Raw genomic sequence first — 22,845 nt, 5'->3', positions numbered from 1 at the left:
TTTTCTCATCCATAAAACAGGTAATAAAATAACTAACTTCATAGAGTGGATGTATTGTCAAAATTGAAATAACTATTTCCAAAGCACCATAAAATCTTTGACATAATGCTCAAATAATATATCAGCTATTATTTTCACAAAACAAATTCATTTTAACTCACTATGTAAACAAGACTCACATAATCTCTGGATAGCTTTTCCTTCAATAGGGATACAAGTAGCACAAGCCCACAGAGCTATGGCAAACCCTGCAACTTCACCATTCTGGAATTCAGTGCAGCATGTGCCTCTGGGTGGGGTTTATTTGTTATGAGGATCCACTTGTAGGCCCTGAAACTGGGTGCCTCCTTCAGTTTTGCAGCTCAGATGCCTCAACTCTTGGCCCTTCCCAGTAACCTTGCAATAGATCATTTCTTTTTAAAAGTTCCAGAATTTTTCAGGGTTGCTCTCTTGATTTATATGTCCAAATGCAAAGTTTTAAACATAAATGCTAAAACTCAAACTGTAGTCTTCATGAAATGATACCCTGGATTTAGCACCTGATCTTCTCATCCCTAAGAGAGAAGAATCATTCCCCGATGTTCCTCTAAACACTTCTGTTCCAGTTTGGGTAGTGACAGAGCTAACCAAGGTCCCTTTCCATCAGTACCTTGTCCAGTGGTCTCTTCCACTGGTTTTGATTTGTCTATCTTCTCAAATGTTTCTACTGAAGCTTCTATAAAATCAATTGGTATTCTTTATTTGCTTTTACACTTCTCCTTTAAGCTATCAGCAAATATTTTTGATTGATGTCTCAAATTCATCCAGAGTTTTACTATTTGGACCTCCTAGTCCCATTAGTGTGAGTTTATTTCTTTGCTACATGGACCATTGCATCCTCAAGCAGACGTAGCTGTCACTTTGCACTCTGGCTTTGCGTTCCATGCCCATCCACATGGAGGCAGGCCCTTGATAAATGTCCTTTCCATTTATGTCATGAATCCCCTCAGCAGGTCACAACACCAGGAAATCAACAGATTCAGAGAAGACATTCAGAGGGCCTTTTCGAAGGAGACAGTTCTCAAGTTATTTAATTGATAAACAACACATAACACTCAAAGGAAATGTACTACTTGGATTCTACAATATATATGTGTTATCTATGAAGAAAATTTATGTTTTAAATGTTATATACCTCTCTGTTATTCCATATACACATGTGTGGGTATATATTTCATTAAGTGAAGTTTCCTCTGCTGTGGATCAACCTATCTTCATTTACAAAGGCATACAAAACTGATCCTTCAGGGTAGGTTTTGGCCTTGCATTACGATGCCAATCAAGATACCTATATCCCATATTAGAGTGCCAACTCCAGCTCTTGACTCCAGATTCCTGCTGATGAAGACCAGAGATAGCTCAAGTAATTGGGTTCCTGCCACTCCCACAACAGACTTGAGTTCCTACCTCCCATCTCCCAGCTCCTGGCTTTGTCCATCCCTTGCACTTGTGGGTATTTGGGAAGTGAATCTAGATGGGAGTTCTCCAATCTCTCTCTCTCTCTCTGCCTCTCCTCTCTCTGCATAACTCTGCCTTTCAAGTAAATAAGTAAATCTTTACCAAAAAAAGAAAAGAAAATACTGATTCAAAAAGACTCTTAGAGGAGCTGGTGCTGTGGTGTAGTGGGTAAAGCCACTGCCTGCAGTGCTGACATCTCATATGGGCGCCTGTTCAAGTCCTGGCTGTTGCACTTCTGATCCAACACTCTGCTATGGCCTGGGAAAGAATAGAAGATGGCCCAGGTCCTTGGGTCCCTGCACCCATGTGGGAAACCTGGAGGAAGCTCCTGGCTCCTGGCTTTGGATCCACACAAATCGGGCCGTTGTTGCAGCCATTTGGGGAGTGGTGGGTGGAACCGATGGGTGGAAGACCTCTCTCTCTGCCTCTGCCTCTGCCTCTGCCTCTGCCTCTGCCTCTGCCTCTCTGTAACTCTGACTTTCAAATAAATAAATCTTTAAAAAAAAAAAAGACACTAGAGCCAGCATTGTGGTACAGTGGGTTAAGCCACCACCTTCTACAACAGTATCCCATATGGGTGCTGATTCATGTCCCAGCTGTTCTACTTCTGATTCAGCTCTCTGCTAATATGCCTGAGAAAGCAACAGAAAATTGCCCAAATGCTTGGGCTCCTGCTGCCCAGGTGGAAGATCCAGATGAATCTGGCTCCTGGCTTCAGACTGGCTTGACCCAGCCCTGGCTAATGTGGCCATTTGAGGAGTAAAACAGCAGCTGGAAGATCTCTCACTCTCTCATTCTCTCACTCTTTACTCTCACCCTTACCCTAACCCTCTGTCTCTGTAACTCAGCCTTTCAAATAAATAAATAAATCTTTACAAAAAATTGTCAGTACTGAACATGTACATATTTTCTTTTCTTGTCATCATTCCCTAAATATCACAACTATTTATATAGCATTTCCATTGTGTTAGATATTGCAAGTAATCTAGAGTGAATTTAAAGTATACAGGAAGGCTTGCCTAGATTATATGCAAACACTGTGCCATTTTATGGATAGAGTATCTGGAGATTTGGGTATCCAAGAGGATGGAGACCCTAGAGCCAATTACCTGAGAGTCCACTGGATAGCTATGCTTATTTTCTAGGCTAATCCCACATGATCTGTGCCTTTTTTGATAAGCACAATTCAATATTGGATTAAAGGGTCTCAGCATGTATAACAAAAGGTATAGCTTTATAAAGTAATATTCCAAATGTAATTAATTATAAAATTTTTTACTGAAAAATGAGCAGGCATTTCAGCATGGGTCTCAGCAGATGAAAGATGGGGTCACCTGATTAAATTACACTTAAGGGTACTGAGTGCAAAGGAATGCTGAGGGAAGAAGGGTGCTGAGATGGAAAGCTAACTTGCAAGGATTATCTATTTTTTTTTTTCTCACTTCAGCACATCCTTGTGAGCTCTACTGCCGACCCATAGATGGCCAATTTTCTGAGAAAATGCTGGATGCGGTCATTGATGGTACTCCTTGCTTTGAAGGTGGCAACAGCAGAAATGTCTGTATTAATGGCATATGTAAGGTATTGGGTATGTTTCTTTAATCTATAACTTTATAAAAGTGTGATTTTATTAACTCAAGGTGTTAGATAATCTAAGCTTGTAATTTCATGGCATTTAAAAGTCTGGTTTTTATTTATGGCCTTATGGTTTGTGAGACAAGTCTCTTAATTTATTTATTACCATTTTTTCAAAGGAAATTGAACAAGTATAGAAATGGAAAGATACAATCTCAAACAAAAATGTATACAGTATTTAATTTATCTTCTTTGTGGATATGAAAATAATTCTTTACATTCATGTGCTTGGCTGTCTATTTCAAAATTATGATATTTGACCACATTTTGACTTCTTAGATTTGAAAGTTTTATTATAAAGGAAATGTTCAAACTGACCCAATTTTTAAAACTATACAGAACTCTCGTAAACTTGCTTATCAAAAATTGAGATTTAAACTTTGACTTTTCAGCATATTTTCTATTTCCCGTCACATATATGACACAAAATATGCTTTTAAATCTTTGAGCAGGTGAGCCACCCTCTCCTGCCTCTTGCAGCACTGGGACCTCACTCTGACACCTACTCTCTTAGGCCTATTAACCATCCATGTCTTTCCCCCTTATTCCTGGTAACCAGTTCTTTGACTTCAACTCCTTGTTTTCTCTCCCAGTCAGCATATCCTTGTCTTAATATCCATTTCAAATATCCAGATGCCACGGTCCATAACATTAGCTGATCCCTGGAATTCTCCTCTTAACCTTCTGGTAGATTTTTGTTCTGGATCATCCCAACCACAACCAATTTCATCCTACCATCAGCCTACTATGCAGTTCTTGAGATAAAAATTCCAACTTCTGAGTCTCAATCCTTATGAAGTTATTATCTTTGATCCCAACTGAATACTTAGCCTTACCTGGCCATATCCTACCTGACATCAATTAGCTCTCTCATCGTTCTGAACTATCATTGTATGTTCGTTCGTTCGTTCGTTCTCTCTCTCATTTTGGCCATCCCAGTCACATGGTGAACACCTCTAAATCAATTGCTCTGGGCCACACCTCTTTCAAGAACACCAGATCTAATCTTTTTGCCCTCAAATACTTAACAGTTACTTTAATCTTAACATTCCTAAATCAAATTTATACCCATTCCTACTTCAACCTGCTTTCCTATTATACTTCCTGAAATGATGCTAAAATCATCTATGTAGATGTACAGTCCAAAAACTAGCAAATCGTTCTTGGCTCCACCTCAAATATGCTCCTGTATTTAATTGGTCAGTGTGCTGCCATCACCCACCTCATTACCACCACCATCATCACCACTACCATCACTACCACTCCCTACCACCACCATTCCTATCACCAGTACCATCATCACCATTATCTCTAATAACTTCACCACCATTAATGCCACAATTACCATTATTAATAATTATGATATACTTTATATGTGTATGTATTATATAGATAATTTTACATCATTTTTCTCTTTAATCAAAGCCTAAATTCTCAAGCACATCATTCTCACAATATCTTTTTGATTTTTCTTAAGTGTTCCCTAAATCTACCTATCAATATTTTTCAGTACTAGTGCCTGAGTTTAAAACCCATTGCTTTTTGCCTAGATAAGTTTTCTTTTTTTTTTTTTTATTTTTTTTGACAGGCAGAGTGGACAGTGAGAGAGAGAAACAGAGAGAAAGGTCTTCCTTTGCCGTTGGTTCACCCTCCAATGGCCGCCACGGCCAGCATGCCGCGCTGATCCAATGACAGGAGCCAGGTACTTTTGCTGGTCTCCCATGGGGTGCAGGGCCCAAGTACTTGGGCCATCTTCCACTGCACTCCCTGGCCACAGCAGAGATCTGGCCTGGAAGAGGGGCAACCGGGACAGAATCCGGCGCCACGACTGGGACTAGAACCCGGTGTGCTGGCGCCGTAAGGCAGAGGATTAGCCTAGTGAGCCGCAGTGCCGGCTGATAAGTTTTCTGCACTCATCTTCAACTGCTCTTCAGTACAGCAAATGCATTCTATGCTTCTGGAGGCCATACACTGCACTATACTAGGAGTATAGCAGTGGACGAGACTTGGTGCCTGCCCTCAAGAAGCTTGGAGTCCCTGCTCTCTGTGTAGGCAATTCTCCACTTTGACCTAAATACCTTTGGAACATAATTTTTGTTGTTATACCTCAGCTCAAAATGCTGAGGTGGTTGTCTGTGGTGTTCTACAGTAAGACACTCATGGTTCATTATTATATACTCTTTTCAGAGCATCTGGTTATTTCTTATTTAGTCCTTGTCCTTATACCCCATAATCCTGTCTTCTAAATTTTCTAAGTTGATGCATTTTATTCTGACTGCATGATTTTACTTGTGTCATCTTCCCTGTATGAAATGTCTTGTCTTCTTCTGTTAACTTTTCCTTGAAGACTCAGCTGGAACATTGTCTACAATGGGATGTCTGGAGTGTTGTTTATATCTAGAAGACTTTCTTCACTGTCTTTGAATGGGTTCCCCCTTGGGAAAATGATTTGAGGGAAAGTAAGTCTTTTGAGAGAGAATGGATGGGTAAGTGAGGCAGAATAAGAATGAAACCATTGAATATTCTCAAGCCAGTTGACTTTGTGAGCCACCAGAGGTCACTCCTGGGGAACAGCAGTAGATCCTGTAGGGTACACTCAGAGTTATCCCAACCACCTCCCACCAGTTTGTGGTTGAGGGCTGACCCCAGGGATGCAGACTGTGTGTAAAGTGTGCTTCCAAAACCAGGAACAAGGGCACCTGGGGCGTTCCAAGTAACCAGCCTTTGCCTGGAAAAGTGAAATTCAGGGGATAAGAGCAAAGCTATGGCAGCTTCTCCTGTGATGACCTCTGGTTTGAAATGAGCCCCTCTTCTTTTCTGCCTTGGCCCTTTGCACTCATTCATCATGTTGCTTCTCATTCTCCAGAGGCTGCATTTGCCTCACTTTTTACATAAATCATCTTTAATTTTATCCCTGGAGCCTCAACAAATCAGCTTTGGTTTCATCTCTAGACTCTCAACCTTTAACTCGAAGTCTCTTCATAGACACTAATATGTCATGTTTATTAGAAAGTTATCACAAGGGTAAGTGTTGTAGCATAACAAGTAAGGCCACCACTCAAGATGACTGATTCCACATCCAAGTGCCTTTGCTTCTGCTGCAGCTTCCTGCTGATGTACACCCTGGGATGTGCCATAGGTGATGACTCAAGTATCTGAGTCCCTGCCGCCACCACGTGGGAGACTCGGAGTTCTTGGCTCCTAGCTTTGGCCTTGGCCAGCTCCTATGGTACAGGCATTTGGGGATGGGAGTGGAGGCTGAGTCAGCAGATAGTCTCGGCCGGCACCATGGCTCCATAGGCTAATCCTCTGCCTGCGGCACCGGCACCCCAGGTTCTAGTCCCGGTCGGGGCAATGGATTCTGTCCCGGTTGCTCCTCTTCCAGTCTAGCTCTCTGCTGTGGCCCAGGAGTGCAGTGGAGGATGGCCCAAGTCCTTGGGCCCTGCACCCGCATGGGAGACCAGGAGGAAGCACCTGGCTCCTGGCTTTGGATCAGCGCAGTGCGCTGGCCACAGCAACCATTGTGGGGTGAGCCAACGGAAAAAAAGGAAGACCTTTCTCTCTGTCTCTCTCTCTCACTGTCCACTCTGCCTGTCAAAAAAAAAAAAAAAAAAGAAAAGAAATTTCTATCTCTCAATCTCTTAATTTACGTAGACTTGCCAATAAAGAATGAATGAATGATGAATCTAAGTTTAGGACTGGCGAAGATCAGAAGTCAGAAACCTGCTCTGAGAGACCAAGCCCAGGAGTATTTCTGTTACACAGGTTTCTCAGGGGGACAACCAGATTCCCCAAGAGGGCTAACAGTTCCACCAGATGCACTTGTCTCCATGTCTCAAGACTGTGCCCAAGTCTGTGTTTGATATACTTAAAGGCCAAAAGTTACAGATACAAAAATTATATTTTTGCTCTCCCTGAAAAAAAGAACATAAAAATCATAGCACAACAACAAAATGAGACCTGGTATCAGTAAGTCTAGACTCAGATAAAGTTGTAGGGAAAAAGAAATCAGCTTGGCCTCTGAGGAGCAGATGGTGAGCAGTTTGCTGGGAGACTCTGCAAGAACCCTGGTAGTTGGCTGGTGCCCCAAGGACACCTCAGCCAATGGTTTGGTTGAGATGTCCCCTAGAAGTTCCCATTAAGGTCTAAAGAGTAGTGGATGTCTACTTAAAGAGATCCCCTGTGAGACACAGAGGAAGAGAAAGCACAGTATGCTTGGGAAAACAGTAGTGGATGCAGTAGGGAACATGGATGCCTTACTTAAGTCATAATAGGGAGCGTGAGCTCTACTTTTATGGCAATGGAGAGTCATCAAAGAGTTAAGGAAGAAGGTGACATCATATTTTTAATATTACTTTGGAGAAACCACCAAGCCTCTTTGAACTTGTTTTCTTATTTAAATGGAAAAAAAAATAATGTAGTCTTAATTCTCTAGGGCTGGGCAGTTTAAACAAAATATATTATTTCACAGTTAGAAGCTTGCAATCATGTAGTCAGCAGGGCCATTTTTACTCTGAAAGCTTTAGGGAAGAGTCCTTCCTTATGCCTTCCTAATTTCTGGTGGTTTCAGATAATCACTGGTATTCTTGGTTTGTAGCTTTCTCACTCCAATTTCTGCCTCCAAATTTATTGGGCCATCTTTTCTCTGTGTGTCTGTCTCCAAATCTGTCTTCTTGTCAGGACAACTGTTATTGGATTTAGGGTATACCCTAGTCCAGTATGATATTATTTAAATTTCTATCTGTAAATGTACTTTCTCCAAATTAGGCCACATTCACAATCACCTGTGGTTAGGACTTCAACATGGGGTAGTGGAGGGTGGTGACACACTTTAATCTGCAAGCACCTATGGTGAGGAGAACCTTATGCTACTGTACCATTTGTTAAATAGCAGTTACCAGTTTTGTTGGCTAAGCATAGCTCTGGCCAAACTATCTCCACCCTTAAAATGTCATTGCCTGGGAATGAATTCCATCCTATAAATAGGCATTCTTCTAGTCATTGCCTTTGCCAAGGACTTTAGAGAGAAATGATGACAATCCTGGTGGATTAGGTCCAGTACCAGTTGATATTTCATTTGTCATTCACTTGAGAAGTTTCAAAGTAAAACAATGTTATCTATTATATAAGAATAGAGAATTGGTAAGAGTACATATTACTTATTCACTTATGGGGAGCTAAATACTTGATGAGAGGCTGGGACCATTTCAGGGTCAAGAATTGATGATCTGATGAGAAATGAAGTGATTTTTCAACAAAATCTGATGCCCATTGGAAAACTGTTTGGCACCCTTAGAATCACACTGGGAAAAAGCCATGCTGCCATCATTGTGTGTGTGTGTGTGTGTGTGTGTGTGTGTGTATAGAGAGACAATATATATCCTGTCGCCCAGAGCAGCTGTTATGAAAGAAGAAGTAAAGCCCATTTAGTTTCCCTTCAGAGCCCCTTTCTTGTTGAAGTGCAACAAGGAAGTCTGATAAATGCTGTCATAGACCTTCTGTTATCTATTTGATATAGTTTTGATTGTGCTGTGTACATTCTCTGACAGGAGAAGACAGTTAGATGAGGTCGCTGTAAGAACCCACATACTTTACTGTGAGACAGCATACGGGGGCCATGTGTGTGTCTCCTTCCTCCAACCCTTGCCGCTTCATTGTGCAGGATAACATTGCTGGAGAAATGTGACCCCCCCTCTCAGGAAGGAAGGCTTGGGCTCCAGGGATTTTTATTTCTAGCTTGCTCTTCTTTGGTTTTCATGCTTTTAATCTATTCCCCTCTTGGAGATTAAAGAAAGCACTTTAAAATGAATGTCTCAGAATAAGTTTCCCTGGCTCATTCCAAATCAGTGAGGGATGAAGGTCACTTGGACTATGACTTGTAAAGGTCAGCTTATTAGAGGACACTCACGCTTGATGTAAGCATATTGCTTTTGAAGGTTGGCATTTTACCCCTAACCACCAAAGACTTGACACATCCAGGACATTGTCCTTTCACTTGTAATTAGCAAAATTAAGTTTTAGTTCTTAAAAAATCTTTCAGGACTTTATTTGCCTCTACTGGGTCAAGTAACAGTCTTTAGACCTAAAGGATATTAGTGATGCTTTACCTGAGGAATGAAGTGATTTTTTTTTTTGACAGGCAGAGTAGATAGTGAGAGAGAGAGACAGAGAGAAAGGTCTTCCTTTGCCGTTGGTTCACCCTCCAATGGCCGCCACGGCTGGCGTGCTGTGGCTGGTGCACCGTGCAGATCCGAAGGCAGGAGCCAGGTGCTTCTCCTGGTCTCCCATGGGGTGCAGGGCCTAAGCACTTGGGCCATCCTCCACTGCCTTCCCGGGCCACAACAGAGAGCTGTCCTGGAAGAGGGGCAACCGGGACAGAATCCGGCTCCCCGACCGGGACTAGAACCTGGTTTGCCGGCGCCGCTAGGTGGAGGATTAGCCTATTCAGCCACAGCACCGGCATGAAGTCATTTTTTTTGTGAGTAGGTATTGCTTCTCTGTTTAGTTGGCAGAGTGTATATTTAAAAATTCAAACCATTCTTTCTTTCAGTGGTTCGTTGCTGGCTTTTAAATTAGAAAGAGAATAGCCTTGGGTGAAGAAAAAGCCTCTACCTGGATGGCGCCGTGGCTCAGTAGGCTAATCCTCCGCCTGTGGCACCGGCACACCGGGTTCTAGTCCCGGTCAGGGTGCCAGATTCTGTCCCGGTTGCCCCTCTTCCAGGCCAGCTCTCTGCTGTGGCCTGGGAGTGCAGTAGAGGATGGCCCAAGTACTTGGGCCCTGCACCCCATGGGAGACCAGGAGAAGCACCTGGCTCCTGCCATCAGATCAGCGTGGTGCGCCAGGCATGGCGTGTCAGCTGTGGTGGCCATTAGAGGGTGAACCAACAGCAAAGGAAGACCTTTCTCTCTGTCTCTCTCTCTCACTGTCCACTCTGCCTGTCAAAAAAAAAAAAAAGCCTCTACTTGGACACAATTCTTCTTCCACAAAGAAGTAAAACCATGGCTGAAGAATATGGAAGAATATAGTGTAGTTTTCCTGGGTAGCCAGGGAAGAAAGCAGCAACTGAGAACTTTGATTGCAGTTCACATATTTCATGATTCTTCACCTAACACACATGATTCTTTGGTACCTGATGCTACAGAACACCCCAAGATTCATCACTCCTCTTTGTCCAGGGTGGGAAAGACCCAGCCATTTGGACAGGCAGAGGGGAAACAACCAGTGCACGGTGGAAGGTGCTGATTCAGGAGGTGGTCACCCCAAGATTCATCTCTCCTCTTTGTCCAGGGTGGGAAAGACCCAGCCATTTGGACAGGCAGAGGGGAAACAACCAGTGCACGGTGAAAGGTGCTGATTCAGGAGGGTGGTTAGCTAGAACCTGAGTGGGGATTAGGGCCAATGCACAGAAGCAAAATTAGTCTTGGCCCAGAGGAGCAATGCCCAGTTCTTTCCCTGAAGCTGGAGGAAAGAAGGTCATGATAGCTGAGATATGCCTAAGTGTGAAGTGCAGCGAGTCTGTAATTATAGGAGGCTGTGAAAGGTCTGACGGTGGAGCTGAATGTCAGATATTTCATCCTCATGAAACAAATAATATCCACATTAAGTCAGTTTTCTCCCATGGTTTCTGGTTTACCTGATGCCCAGACAGGGATCTAAAATAATAAATCCAGTGAGGAATGTAAAGGGAGTGAGGAAGCAACTTACAGGTGGAATCATTGAGTCGTCACTGGAAAATCTCAGCAGAGGTGAAGGGGGATGAAACCTGCACACCTGAAAGAGACTTGCTGCTCCACCAACGCTGATTCTAAGACACTCATAGTTAATCTTTAGGACCTGTGTTCTTTCTGATCCAGGGTCGACTGGAGACCTACTCAATGTGTGCCTCTCTCCCCTCTAAGTACACTGGTGTACCATAGCTGCAGGTTCTGTAACCACAAATTCTATCAACCATGGGGAAAATATCTTAAAAATTACATTTACACTTAATATGCACAGATTTTTTGTCTTGTCATTATGCCCTAAACAATGCAGTATAACAACTATTTAGATAATATTTGCATTTTAGATAGTATAATTTATCCAGGGATGAGTTAAAGCATCTGCGAGGGTTGAGTAGGTAATATGCAAATACTACACCATTTAATATATAAAGGACTAGAGTGACTGTGGATTTGGGGTGAAGTCAATCCCCCACAGATACTGAAGGACAACCGTATTTTCTTTATCAAGGTGGGTGCTTTGGTTATTCTTCTGGCTTCCACTAGGACAAGGAAACGAACAATTGCCTTTGAACTCTGTAACTCCCAACCCAAACTTGTAAACAAACAGAAGGGGAAAGGAGACATCGCGGGTCAAGACAGGGGTGGTATCTCCTGTGCCGCTCATCCTCAACCTCTTTTCCCTGCAGATGGTTGGCTGTGACTATGAAATTGATTCCAATGCCACAGAGGATCGCTGTGGTGTGTGCCTTGGAGATGGCTCTGCCTGCCAGACTGTGAGGAAGATGTTTAAACAGAAAGAAGGATCTGGTAACAAATAATTAAAGACAGGGGCCTGAGGTGGAAGGTCAGACAAATGGGTAATAGATTCCTAGTTTTTTTTTTTAAAAAAAAGATGGCTTTTGACTTAAAAGATAAAATTCAAGATAAAATATAGCCCTCACTGCAAAGGGGGAAAGCTTTCTTTGTGGTTTTAGAAAAGGGATTGATTTCCAAGAAAATTCAGGAGACATCACACTGATGTAGGGACCAGGAATGGCCTTGGTCAGGTGGGCATCTCATTTGCCCTCAGGGCTCCGTGGTTTATCATGAGTCCTTATACACAGTTATTTCTAGGAGAAGTGTGTCTTTTCAGCCAGTTATTGAGGGGATTATGGATGTGCAGAGATGACTTTGTTATCTAGTGCTTATGCATCAAATCTCTAGAACCTTTTATCTCTGTTCAGGACTATGACCATGACAGAACCCAGTGTCTCTTTTGTAGGGGCACTAAACAACAATCAGGCAACACCAAAAACAATGAACTTGGGGAACAGATGTAGACCAAAACTCATGGTAAAACAATTTCCATGACTAGGAACTGTTGGTATGTGTGATTCTCAAAAGAATTTCAGCAAACCTCTAAACCTTACATGACTGGGTTAGAATTTGGTAAAATGTCTATACTACTCAAAGCATTCTATAATTTCAATACAATCCCAATTAAATACAATAACATTTTTCATAGAACTAGAGCAAAACCTAAAATACAAATGGAGTGATAAAAAATCAAAAATAGCCAAAATAACCTTGAGCAAAAAGAACAAGGCTGGAGGCATGATGCTATCTGACTTCAAAATATGCTACAACTATAAGACTACAGTAACCAAAATAACATCTTAGCATAAAAACAGACAATTAACCTATGGAAAAATGTAGAGAGCTAGAGAGCCCAGAAATAAATCCATGCATCTATATCCAACTGATTTTCATGGGCAAGAGGGAGCGTAGAGTGGGAAGTATCACTATGTTCCTAAATCTGTATATGTGAAATGCATGAAATTTGTGTACCTTAAATAAAATTTATAAAAGGGAGTGACAAGAACAGATATCAAGGGAAGGACAATCTTTTCAAAATGTTGCTGAGATTTTTAATATTCTCTTACAAAAGAATGAAACTTAACCTCTATGTCTCACAATACACAAAAGTCAACTCAAAATGAAGTCAAGATTTAAATATAAAGGCAAGAACTATGAAACTACTAGAAGAAAACATAGGTATAGGGTGCTTTAGGATATTGGAATGCAGAGGATTTTTTGAAAATGATCTGAAAAGCAATGGAACAGACTAGAGACACAAAAATTAATCTATGCACTTAAAACCAACTAATCTTTGACAAGTGAGATAAAATCACTCCATGGAAAGAGGAAAGTCTCTTCATGCATGGATCTCTGCTTGCAGAATTAAAAAACAAGACCCATACCTTATATCCTATACAAAAAATCAACACACAATTGATCAAGTACCTAAACCTAACACCCAAAGCCATAAAATTACTGGAGGAAACATAGATAAAACACTGCAAGACATTGTCCTAGGCAAGGATAAGACCTGAGAAGCAAAGGCAATAAAAATCTAAATAAACAATGGGGATTGCATCCAGCTAAGAAGCTTCTGCACAGCAAAGGGATCACTCAACAAAGTGAAGAGACGATCAACAGAATGGGAGAAAATATTTGCAAACTATACGTATCATAAAGGACCAATATCCAGAATATATTAAGAACTCAAGAAACCCAACAACAGAAAAGCAAACAATCCATTTAACAAATGGGCTAAGGATATGAAAGGCATATTTTCAAAGGGTGAAACGCAAATGGCCAACAGACACATGAAAAAATGCTCAGGATCACTAACCATCAGGGAAATACAAATAAAAACCTCAATGAGGTTTCACATCACCCCAGTTAGAATGGCTTCATCTATAAATTGAAAAATAACAAGCAGCCAGTGCTGTGGCATAGCAGGTTAAGCCACCACCGACATCACCAGCATCTCATATGGATACCAGTTTGAGTCTGTAAATTTTAATTTATAGTTAATTATTGTACGTATTTCTAATGGAATGTGTTGTTTTAATACATGTACACATTGATTTTGTAAATATCAAATCAGGGTATTCAAGTATAAATTAAAATTTTTTGATGACTAGAATATTAATGGAATCGTTTCTCCAGGTAGTCTCCATGGGCTCAGAGACTTCTTTGAGATCAAAATTATGTTTCCCTCCCTATCACCCACAACACTGGTGCAAGTGTCTAATATATACTCTGATAAAAATGCGACAAAATTGATTTTATTCAATACTCTACAGGTATTCTTACCTTCCTTTATCTATAAGCTACTCAAAAGCAGGACTTATATTCATTGAAACCTCTCATTTTAAGTTTAATATGGCCCTTCTTTCAATTTGCCAATGAGAAATATTTCTAATTTTGTTTTATCCTCCTAAGAGAAAAAAAAAGTCTTCTTTTTTTTTTTTTACCATTTTTCTCCATCTTTTTCTGAACAGTGAACAAGCTGGTAGATATGATATTAATCCTTGTTTACTTTCTTGCATGGGCTCTTCTCTAAGACATGAAACATCCTGAGTCAGACTGTGGCTGTTTCAGATAGCAACACTCAAAGACATTTTAAAAAAAGAAGAAGAATTGCATTATCCTCAATTACATGTGATAAAATATCTTTCCTGGGGTAGTTATATATTAGTGGTTTTAATCTGTTATTTCAAGAAAGTGTTTGAGAGTCAGATGAAATTTAATTAAATATTATGAGACTCACATTCTGGCTTCTATGAATGGGAGTTGCCAGTATGAAAAGTAAAGCTGACATCACCTGATCTGGTTTCTGGTCAAATCGTTGCCACTGGAAAAGGCAGAGTTTGACTCTCAGGATCCCACATTACTTCAGTGTCAAAAGTGGGTAAAACATTCAAGACACTTTCAGATGATAGACATGAGGGTCTTGCTTGGAGGGGGGGCAAATCTAGGGTGTCCAGAGAAAAATAACCAGAACAAACCGAGTCTTAAAACAATGTTTTATATGAAAAAGTTAAAGAAACAAAGAATGGTCAGCTTAGAAAAGAGCAAAATCACTGAATATGAAAGCTGAGAGAGACTTCAATCATCATTATTTAATTCCCTTCATTGTGCAGATGAGATTCAAAGCAATGAAATGAATAGATGGAATTTGCAGCACAACTTTGGGCTGATACAAGATAAGCCTGCAGTCTTCTGGCTTCTGAACCCAGACTCCTCCCACAGTGCCACCCTCGAGGTCCAGGTTTCTCAGACTCTGTGAAGTGATGGTCTTAGGAAGCATGACTAAGATGAATGCAGACGTGCTTACACAGAGACAAACACCATGTGTGATTCCTTTTCTGACCAGTGTGCCTCTTTCCATGACAACCATTAAGCAAGGATCAGCCTGTGACTCAGGCTGATCATCATCTTTAAACAAACATCCACACATGTTTTTTGTAGAAGATTGGATTAGAACACATGAGAATAAATTATAAATGCATTTTCAGCAAAGCATTGGAAAAAACATTCTAATGAATAGAATTGTACAACATTATAAAAGGCTATAGCTCAGAACTGAGTTTCTCACTATGGACTATATTCAAAAGAGCCAGATAGCAATCAATCCAAGATGCCCTTAGGATTTTTTAAAGAATCAATGCTGGGTTTAAATTGCTTCTAAGAGTCTATCTTTGGGGCCAGAGCTGTGGCATAGCGGGTAAAGCTGCTGCATCCCATATGGGCTCCAGTTTGTATCCCAGCTGCTCTGTTTCTAATCCAGCCTCTGCTATGGCCTGGGAAAGCAGCAGAAGATGGCCCAAGTGCTTGGGCCTCTGCACCCACGTGGGAGACTGGGAGGAAGCTCCTGGCTCCTGGCTTCAGATCAGCACAGTTCCAGCCATTGTGGCCAACTGGGGAGTGAACCAATGGATGGAAGACCTCTCTCTCTCTTTCTCTCTCTCTCTCTGACTTTCAATTAAATAAATTTTAAAAAAGAGTCTATCTTTGACCTACTGAAAATGGGGAGAAGAAAAAACATGTATTCAACATGCAGCAATAATTAAGAAGACTAATCTGATAGTAAAATGGTGGAGCAAAAATACTAGCAGGAAGCTCGCTAGGAGTTGTAAAATTTTTAACTATCAATATAAAATCTCTAAAGACGAATGCTGAATCTACTACAGAAACTTCAAAATCAATCTGCATTTATTTCACATCTCAGAAAACTGTTTACCTATTGATTTGGGAAGCTCCTGAGAATTCTGCTCCTGAGAATTCTGCTCCTGGCCAAGCTCTTTCAAATTCTCCACAGTTGGTGCTTCTGCCAATTCCAGTGGCCAACCAGCAAGGGCACTAAGAGATGGGGATTCTGGGAATAAGAGAAACATGGATGAGAAACAGGTTATGTTCAGCTGAGGTGCTAGTGTGCCTCTTTCATTATGGTGTCTTCTCTCTAGGTTATGTTGACATTGGGCTCATCCCAAAAGGAGCAAGGGACATAAGGATCATGGAAATGGAGGGAGCTGGAAACTTCCTAGCTATCAGGAGTGAAGACCCTGAAAAATATTACCTTAATGGAGGATTTATTATCCAGTGGAATGGGAACTACAAGCTTGCTGGGACCACCTTTCAGTATGACAGGAAAGGAGACCTGGAAAAGCTGATTGCTCCAGGTCCCACAAATGAGTCCGTGTGGATCCAGGTAATGTCAAAAGGCAGGCATTGCTGGTGTGAGCCGAGGTCAGCATCTTTCTAATTTCTGCCCAAAGGTGCTTGCTAGTAGATATTAAATACGAATTTTAAAACTGCTTTTAGCCAGAAACAGAGAGGTTAGCAAGATATTGGTTTGTGCTGTGAATCCTTTATTGCCTAGAAATTTCTCAAACCCTTGTAACAAAATGCCAGGAGCTCTAAAGTCACCATGGGAAGGGTTCAAGTCCAGTTTTCCCGCTGATTTGTTCCAGGGCGATTGTTCCTCGAGTGAATTAAGGGCACTCTTGTTTACAATAAGTGTGGTATGGGTTTCTAAATCACTTTCCACCAGTGGTGATGAACTGCTATCCTATCATGCAGCTGTCTCAGGCAGAGGATTTGACTTGTGGAACTGTTAGAGGAAGGAAGGGTTCAGATGCAGTGTGCACTCTTGAAAGGCACACAGATGTGTCTCGCATATTGGGTACAAAAATGTAGAAAATGAGTAGAATGATTACATCAGTAGAGGCAAGACAGTTTGGGGATCACCAGTGGCTCAACAGAGTCAGATCTACCCCACATTCAAAAATAAAGGGAAATCATTTCAGTTAAGGATCAAGCTAAGAGTCAGGCTTGGCAGCCATAACCATCAATGATAACAGATCTTTTATATGACTTGTCTACATGGACCAGGATTTCATATGCAAACCCCAGTACTGTGGGGTAATCAGTTCACAACCTGTATGTTCAAGATGGATCCATTTTAAAGGTGTGGTAAACAGATTACCTGCAGGAGAAGAAAATGGGGGAAAGAGCCCAGAAAGGGCACACCTTAGCTAAAATCCATGACCATTTTAATCCAAGAGCTGCCATGAGTAAGAGGGACTAACCAGCCTGGGAGCTAGAGATGGACCCCACAAGACAATGAGAATAAACATAATAAAAGTTAACATTTACTGAATGCTAACTCCATATCAGGCATTCTAATCACTGATTTAACTCACAGAAACTCTTAGTAGCTACTATTAAAATGTTTGCTTCGTATGTGGGGAAACTAAGGCACGTGCCTATATCTACAAAGTGAGAAAGTACATAGGTTACAAAGTTACCTACCAGTCCCTTGTGAAACCTCCTTTCTAGTCTCTCAGAGTAATCACCATATGGTTAGAACTCCCTGTGTGTGTGTGTGTGTGTATATATATATATTTCAGTGTGTGTATACACACACACACACATATATATATATACATATATATATATATATATATATATATATATATACATATATACTGAAATCCCCATGGGAATTCAGCCAAGACATGCATATGTAAGTGTAATACAGTCACAAATAATATGTAGATGTGTAAATAGAGAGGTAGAGGCAAATAAACAGATATATAGAGAGACTTAAATATAGAGAAAGAGGGAGATACACAAATATAGATGTAGGTGTATAGTTAGAGGTAGATACATAGACATAGATACGGATCCATTTACTAAGCATTTGCTCCAGCACATGCTCCCTTAACTACTGTTAGATGATGGAATTGTGATTATTTTCCCTTGACAATGGTTTGTGGTATAAAATCATGACAGCAGATGATGACATGTGGCCAATCTCTTGCCTTCTAGCTCCTATTCCAGGTCACTAACCCTGGCATCAAGTATGAGTACACAATCCGAAAAGATGGTCTTGACAATGATGTGGAGCACCTAATGTACTTCTGGCAGTTTGGCCGCTGGACAGAGTGCAGTGTAACGTGTGGGACAGGTGAGACACTGCTGCCATGGCAGCTCAGGGTGGGTCACTGGAAGAATCTGTGGTTTGCACTCAGGGTCCCACACAGATGGCTCTATGGGCAGTGGACATGCAGGGACATAATTTAAAGGGAGAGGCACTTCTCGCATCTCATTGACTGTTGCACAATTCAGCTGCAAAGGGAGGTACGATGGGGCCCAGGACCATTTAGGGAACAGAGTCCCTTTGTCACAGAGCTGTATAAGCATTCCCAAGGCCTGGGAAGGCAGAGATCAGAACCTGTTGGGTACTTGGGGCTGTTTCACTCATTCAGGGGCTTTACTGTTAGCACCGCAAAGGAAAGCCTCTGCTTCATGCCTCCTTCTCCATCTCCTGAGTCTTGCTCTGTGATGTACAAAAGAAAATAAAAGTCTAGGAGTGAACGGGTCAGAAGGCCACAGTTCCCTCCATGGGCTTCTCTCTCACATTCTTGGTGTCTGCCCTGCTCACTCACTGGTTTCCCACCCCCTCAAATGGTCTCAAATGACATCCAGCAACTGTCATGAGAACTCGACCTTTTCTCGAGTTCTGCTCACCGTTTTGTAGGGATGTATGCCTGTATATAAGTATGCTGTCTTTTACATTGTTTCTTTTTCAAAAAAGATTTGTTTATTTGAAAGTCAGTTACAGAGAGAGAAAAACAGATCTTCCATCAGCTGGTTCTCTCCCTAGATGGCTACAATGGCCAGAGCTGGGCCAGGCTGAAGCTAGGAAGCAGGAGCTTCATCTGAGTCTCTCCCACATGGCTGGCAGGGTCCCCCAAACACTTGGGCCATCTTCTGCTGCTTTTCCCAGGCCATTAGCAGGAAGCTGGATTGGGAGTGGAACAGCCAGAGCACAAATTGGCACCCATATAAGATGGCCACATCGTAGGCAGAGGCCTTACCCCCATGCCACAACACGGCCTCTTGGTTTTTATTTTTAAATGTATTTTATAATCTATTCTATAAGTTATTAGTGTTATTATTATATAGTCTATTACTATTAATATGTATATTTATATATTGTTATGCATTTGAAGCACAGGACTATTAGAGTAAGAATTCATTGTTGTTATTTTGAAGATTTAAAAATTCAGTTATCCTCATTTTAAATCAGAGATCTATGTAAAAATTGTCAAGACAATTTTATCCATTTAGCTCACTGGCCTGAAAGCCAGCGTGTTTTTCACAGTTCACCATTTAGAAGGTAGAGGGCGCTCTGGAGAACGCCAGTGACCTTTCTCCAGACTACTTTCTGTTCCTCTGCCCCTCAGCCACATTTGCTTTCATTTCTGCCTTACTCATGAGAGTGACCTTAGGACTCGAGGGGATTTAGGCTGAGCTAGTCCTCAGGAAAATTTGGAAAGATGGAATACCCGGGGCTACCATCCATCAAAGGTTTGCTGGAGGGAATTTAGCAGATCATCAATGAAAAGTTCAGCCGATAGATTATCTTTGAAGAAGCACTGCAGAAATGGCTTGGCACAATGCTGATCTCAACAGGAAGCTTTAGAAGTTCTTCTTAAATAAGAGACTACTTTGACAAAAACTCGGGATCACTTCCAGGACGTATAGACGATATGTATTTACCCCATGATAGTCCTAATGCTGCAGATGTGTGTCAGTTGTGTTACATTCTAGCCAGAATGTCCTTGGTGCTGGAAAACTCACAGAAATGGTGCGCATGTTAGAAATAGCTCACTGCATGGGATGGGAGAGGGAGCAGGAGACGGGAGGGTTGCGGGTGGGAAGGAAGTTATGGGGGGTGGGGAGCCGCTGTAATCCAAAAGCTGTACTTTGGAAATTTATATTTATTAAATAAAAATTAAAAAAAAGAAATAGCTCTCTGCTTCTGCGCGTGCCCTCACCTGCTTTATTCTCCATGCTCATCTCAATCCTGCATTTTCAGGATGGCATGCATGTGCCCCTTCCCTTTACCCCACTTGGCTGGATTATCTCCAGAGTTTAGTTACTGTCCCTTTGTTCAAGGAATGTTATGTTTTAGTAGGAAAGGGCAAATATTAAAAACTTCAAAGACTGGTCATGCAAAATTTATGAAGATTGCTCAATCTGTCCTGCTAAGCTGGGTTTTAAACTGGTTCACCTTAATTGGAAATACATATAGAGCAAATACAATGTAAATGTAAACAGTGTAGTATTTACTGTAGCTGGTTCTTGCAGGGTTTATACAACCACATTCTTATTAAAGGTTAATAAGAATGTATTTGAGATATGTCCACATATCCTTGAAAAGCACGAGAGTCTTAAACAGGTACACATATTCCACTGTGACTGTGACCACACTCATGTACTGATATTTAAAAAAAAGACTTCACTTCTCTAGAAAATCATAGTCCTCCTTTGACATGTTCCAGGTACACTCATCTTGGTGCAATCCATCAGATTTTATCCACCATAATTATCAGGTGGTATCAATGAAGTCCGGATATTGATCTGTCTCAATACCTGGAGGATTCTTTCTAATATAGCACTCCATAAAAATAACAGGAATTTTATTGAGATGGATTGAACATGTTATAGAATGAAGAGTATGTGGTTTACTGTATACATCAGTATATAAAATAAACTGCAAGTAATATGGAGTAGAAGTCTGATATTCTTTTGGTTGTAGTTGACTGATAAACCAGTGTTAACCCTCAGCCAGGGTGGCTAATCTAATGGTCCTGTTGGGCTGGGCTTCTCAGTCTCATTTCATTTTTACTCCATGCAGCCGGTAAAGAGACCTGTCTATCCCTTACTTCCAAGCCCTTAGTTTTTCTCTCTCATGATTGAATTGCTTGGAATTCCTCAGCTGAATTCTATGAAGGTTTGCTTTGCTCATTGTGGTCTGTGCAATGCTGCTTGCTTTCTTGCTGACCTATGAGTGTTGTGAGATTTTGCATGTCTTTGACTTTCTTTTCTTGTGTGCTTCACCTGATTTGCACACAGTGGCTGCTAAAGGAGTATATTTTGATTTTTGTAAATTTTTAAAATGACTCATTGGTTCATCCTCCAATGGCCACCGTGGCCAGCACGCTGCGGCCGGTGCACTGCGCTGATCCAATGGCAGGAGCCAGATGCTTATCCTGGTCTCCCATGGGGTGCAGGGCCCAAGGACTTGGGCCATCCTCCACTGCACTCCCTGGCCACAGCAGAGAGCTGGCCTGGAAGAGGGGCAACCGGGAAAGAATCCAGCACCCCGACCGGGACTAGAACCGGTGTGCCGGCGCCGCAAGGTGGAGGATTAGCCTAGTGAGCTGTGGCGCTGGCTGGAAAAACCATTTCTTACTTAATACAATTAAACATTCTTCAAGAACCAGCAATGATCTTTCATTTCATTTAAGACACACACACACACAACACACACACACAGACACACATGGCAACATGGAGAAAGGGTTTCAGAATCCTCTGGAAATAACATTTAGAATTTGATTCTCATACATTTGTCAATGTGATTGATTTCTATATAATGTCTTTTCAAGAGAATTGTTTCAGAGAAGCAGTGAAGTTAGAGCTCTGACAATATATTGATTGGCTTCCTTAGTCAAAGTCAGAATTTCTTTGTGGGCTCCGTTCAGTTTACAAGGGACAAATAGCAAAACAAGCTAAATAAAAAGCCAGAATCATTTTTTTCCTTTAATTTTCAGGGAAAGATAAAAGTCACATAGATTCACCCTAATCTCCTGCACTTTCTGCATTTGCAGTGTTACATAATGATAACCGCTTTTAAAAAGATGACCTGGTTCTAACCCCTCCACAAGAGGTATTACAATGTCCTATGTCAAAGAAAGATTCTGTTACTCCAACAACTGGTTTTCAGAGTTATTTCATGTCAGTGGAGATAGATAGTTTGAGTTTTTTACCGAAACAGAGATTATGTCACATAGAGTCCCCGCAGGAAACAGCTGGTTACTTTCAAAGGAGTGGGTATGGGGAAACCATGAGAGGAAATGCAGTGCCACAGCCCACTAACAGAGGAAGGTACAGAGAACAAGGCCACCATCTCCAGACTGAAAACTTAAGAGAAGGAACATTTTAACTGAAACTGAAATTGGAAGCGGCAGTGCTGCTGTTTTCCAAACCTAGCTGAAAGCCACAGCAATCCACAGGATCCCCACCTCAAGCTTCCGAGCCCGGTAAAGAAAGGGATGGGATCGAGTGGAGATGGAGAGAAAACAGAAAAACTGTAGCACAGGAGATGAGGAGATGAGAAATAAAGAAAATCATCAGTGCAGAGATTACAGTAAAATCAAATTGTATTACCCTCAGGTCCTGACTGAAGAAAGGAAGAATGTTAATATGTGTTGGATGCTGTTCCATTTACTACTGCTGTATAACAAATCACCCTAAACATAGCTTGTAAAACAGCCACCACTGGCCTATGATCACAGGTCCTGTGGGTCAGAAATGTAGACAAGACAGGTGGCAGTAAGACAGAGTTAAGACAGAGACAGAAAGGCAGAGAGAGAGAGAGAGAGAGAGAGAGAGAGAGAGATTTTCCATTTGCTGGTTCACTCTCAAATGCTCCCAATAGCCAGGGCGTAGGCCAGGCCAGAGCCAGGAGCCAGGAACTCCATCCAGGTAGCAGGTAGCAGGTAGCAGGGACCAAAGCACTTGATCCATCACCTGCGCTTCCCAAGGTGTGCATTAGTGAGTTAGTAGGATGCTGGACCAGAAGCA

At 41.5% G+C, this 22,845-nt stretch overlaps 1 protein-coding gene across 6 annotated transcripts in view; it reads left to right on the top strand.

Annotated features, from left to right (window-relative positions):
* The window catches only part of ADAMTS12 (ADAM metallopeptidase with thrombospondin type 1 motif 12), a 351,249-nt gene that overhangs the window by 253,912 nt on the left and 74,492 nt on the right, over positions 1-22,845 (top strand). For 5 of the 6 annotated variants that reach the window (XM_002714101.6, XM_070056623.2, XM_089312694.1 and 2 more), the window contains 4 exons: positions 2,945-3,078; positions 11,541-11,661; positions 16,149-16,393; positions 18,016-18,154. In XM_002714101.6, the coding sequence (XP_002714147.3) occupies positions 2,945-3,078; positions 11,541-11,661; positions 16,149-16,393; positions 18,016-18,154 (639 nt within the window). Of the gene's footprint in view, positions 1-2,944; positions 3,086-11,540; positions 11,662-16,148; positions 16,394-18,015; positions 18,155-22,845 lie in introns of all 6 variants that reach the window. The other variant, XM_089312695.1, reaches the window with a different exon arrangement.

Source organism: Oryctolagus cuniculus, chromosome 14 (genome assembly GCF_051225735.1).
Source record: "Oryctolagus cuniculus isolate XC-2025 breed Fujian yellow rabbit chromosome 14, ASM5122573v1, whole genome shotgun sequence".
Lineage (NCBI taxonomy): Eukaryota > Metazoa > Chordata > Mammalia > Lagomorpha > Leporidae > Oryctolagus > Oryctolagus cuniculus.
This window is presented reverse-complemented; position numbering and strand designations above follow the sequence as displayed.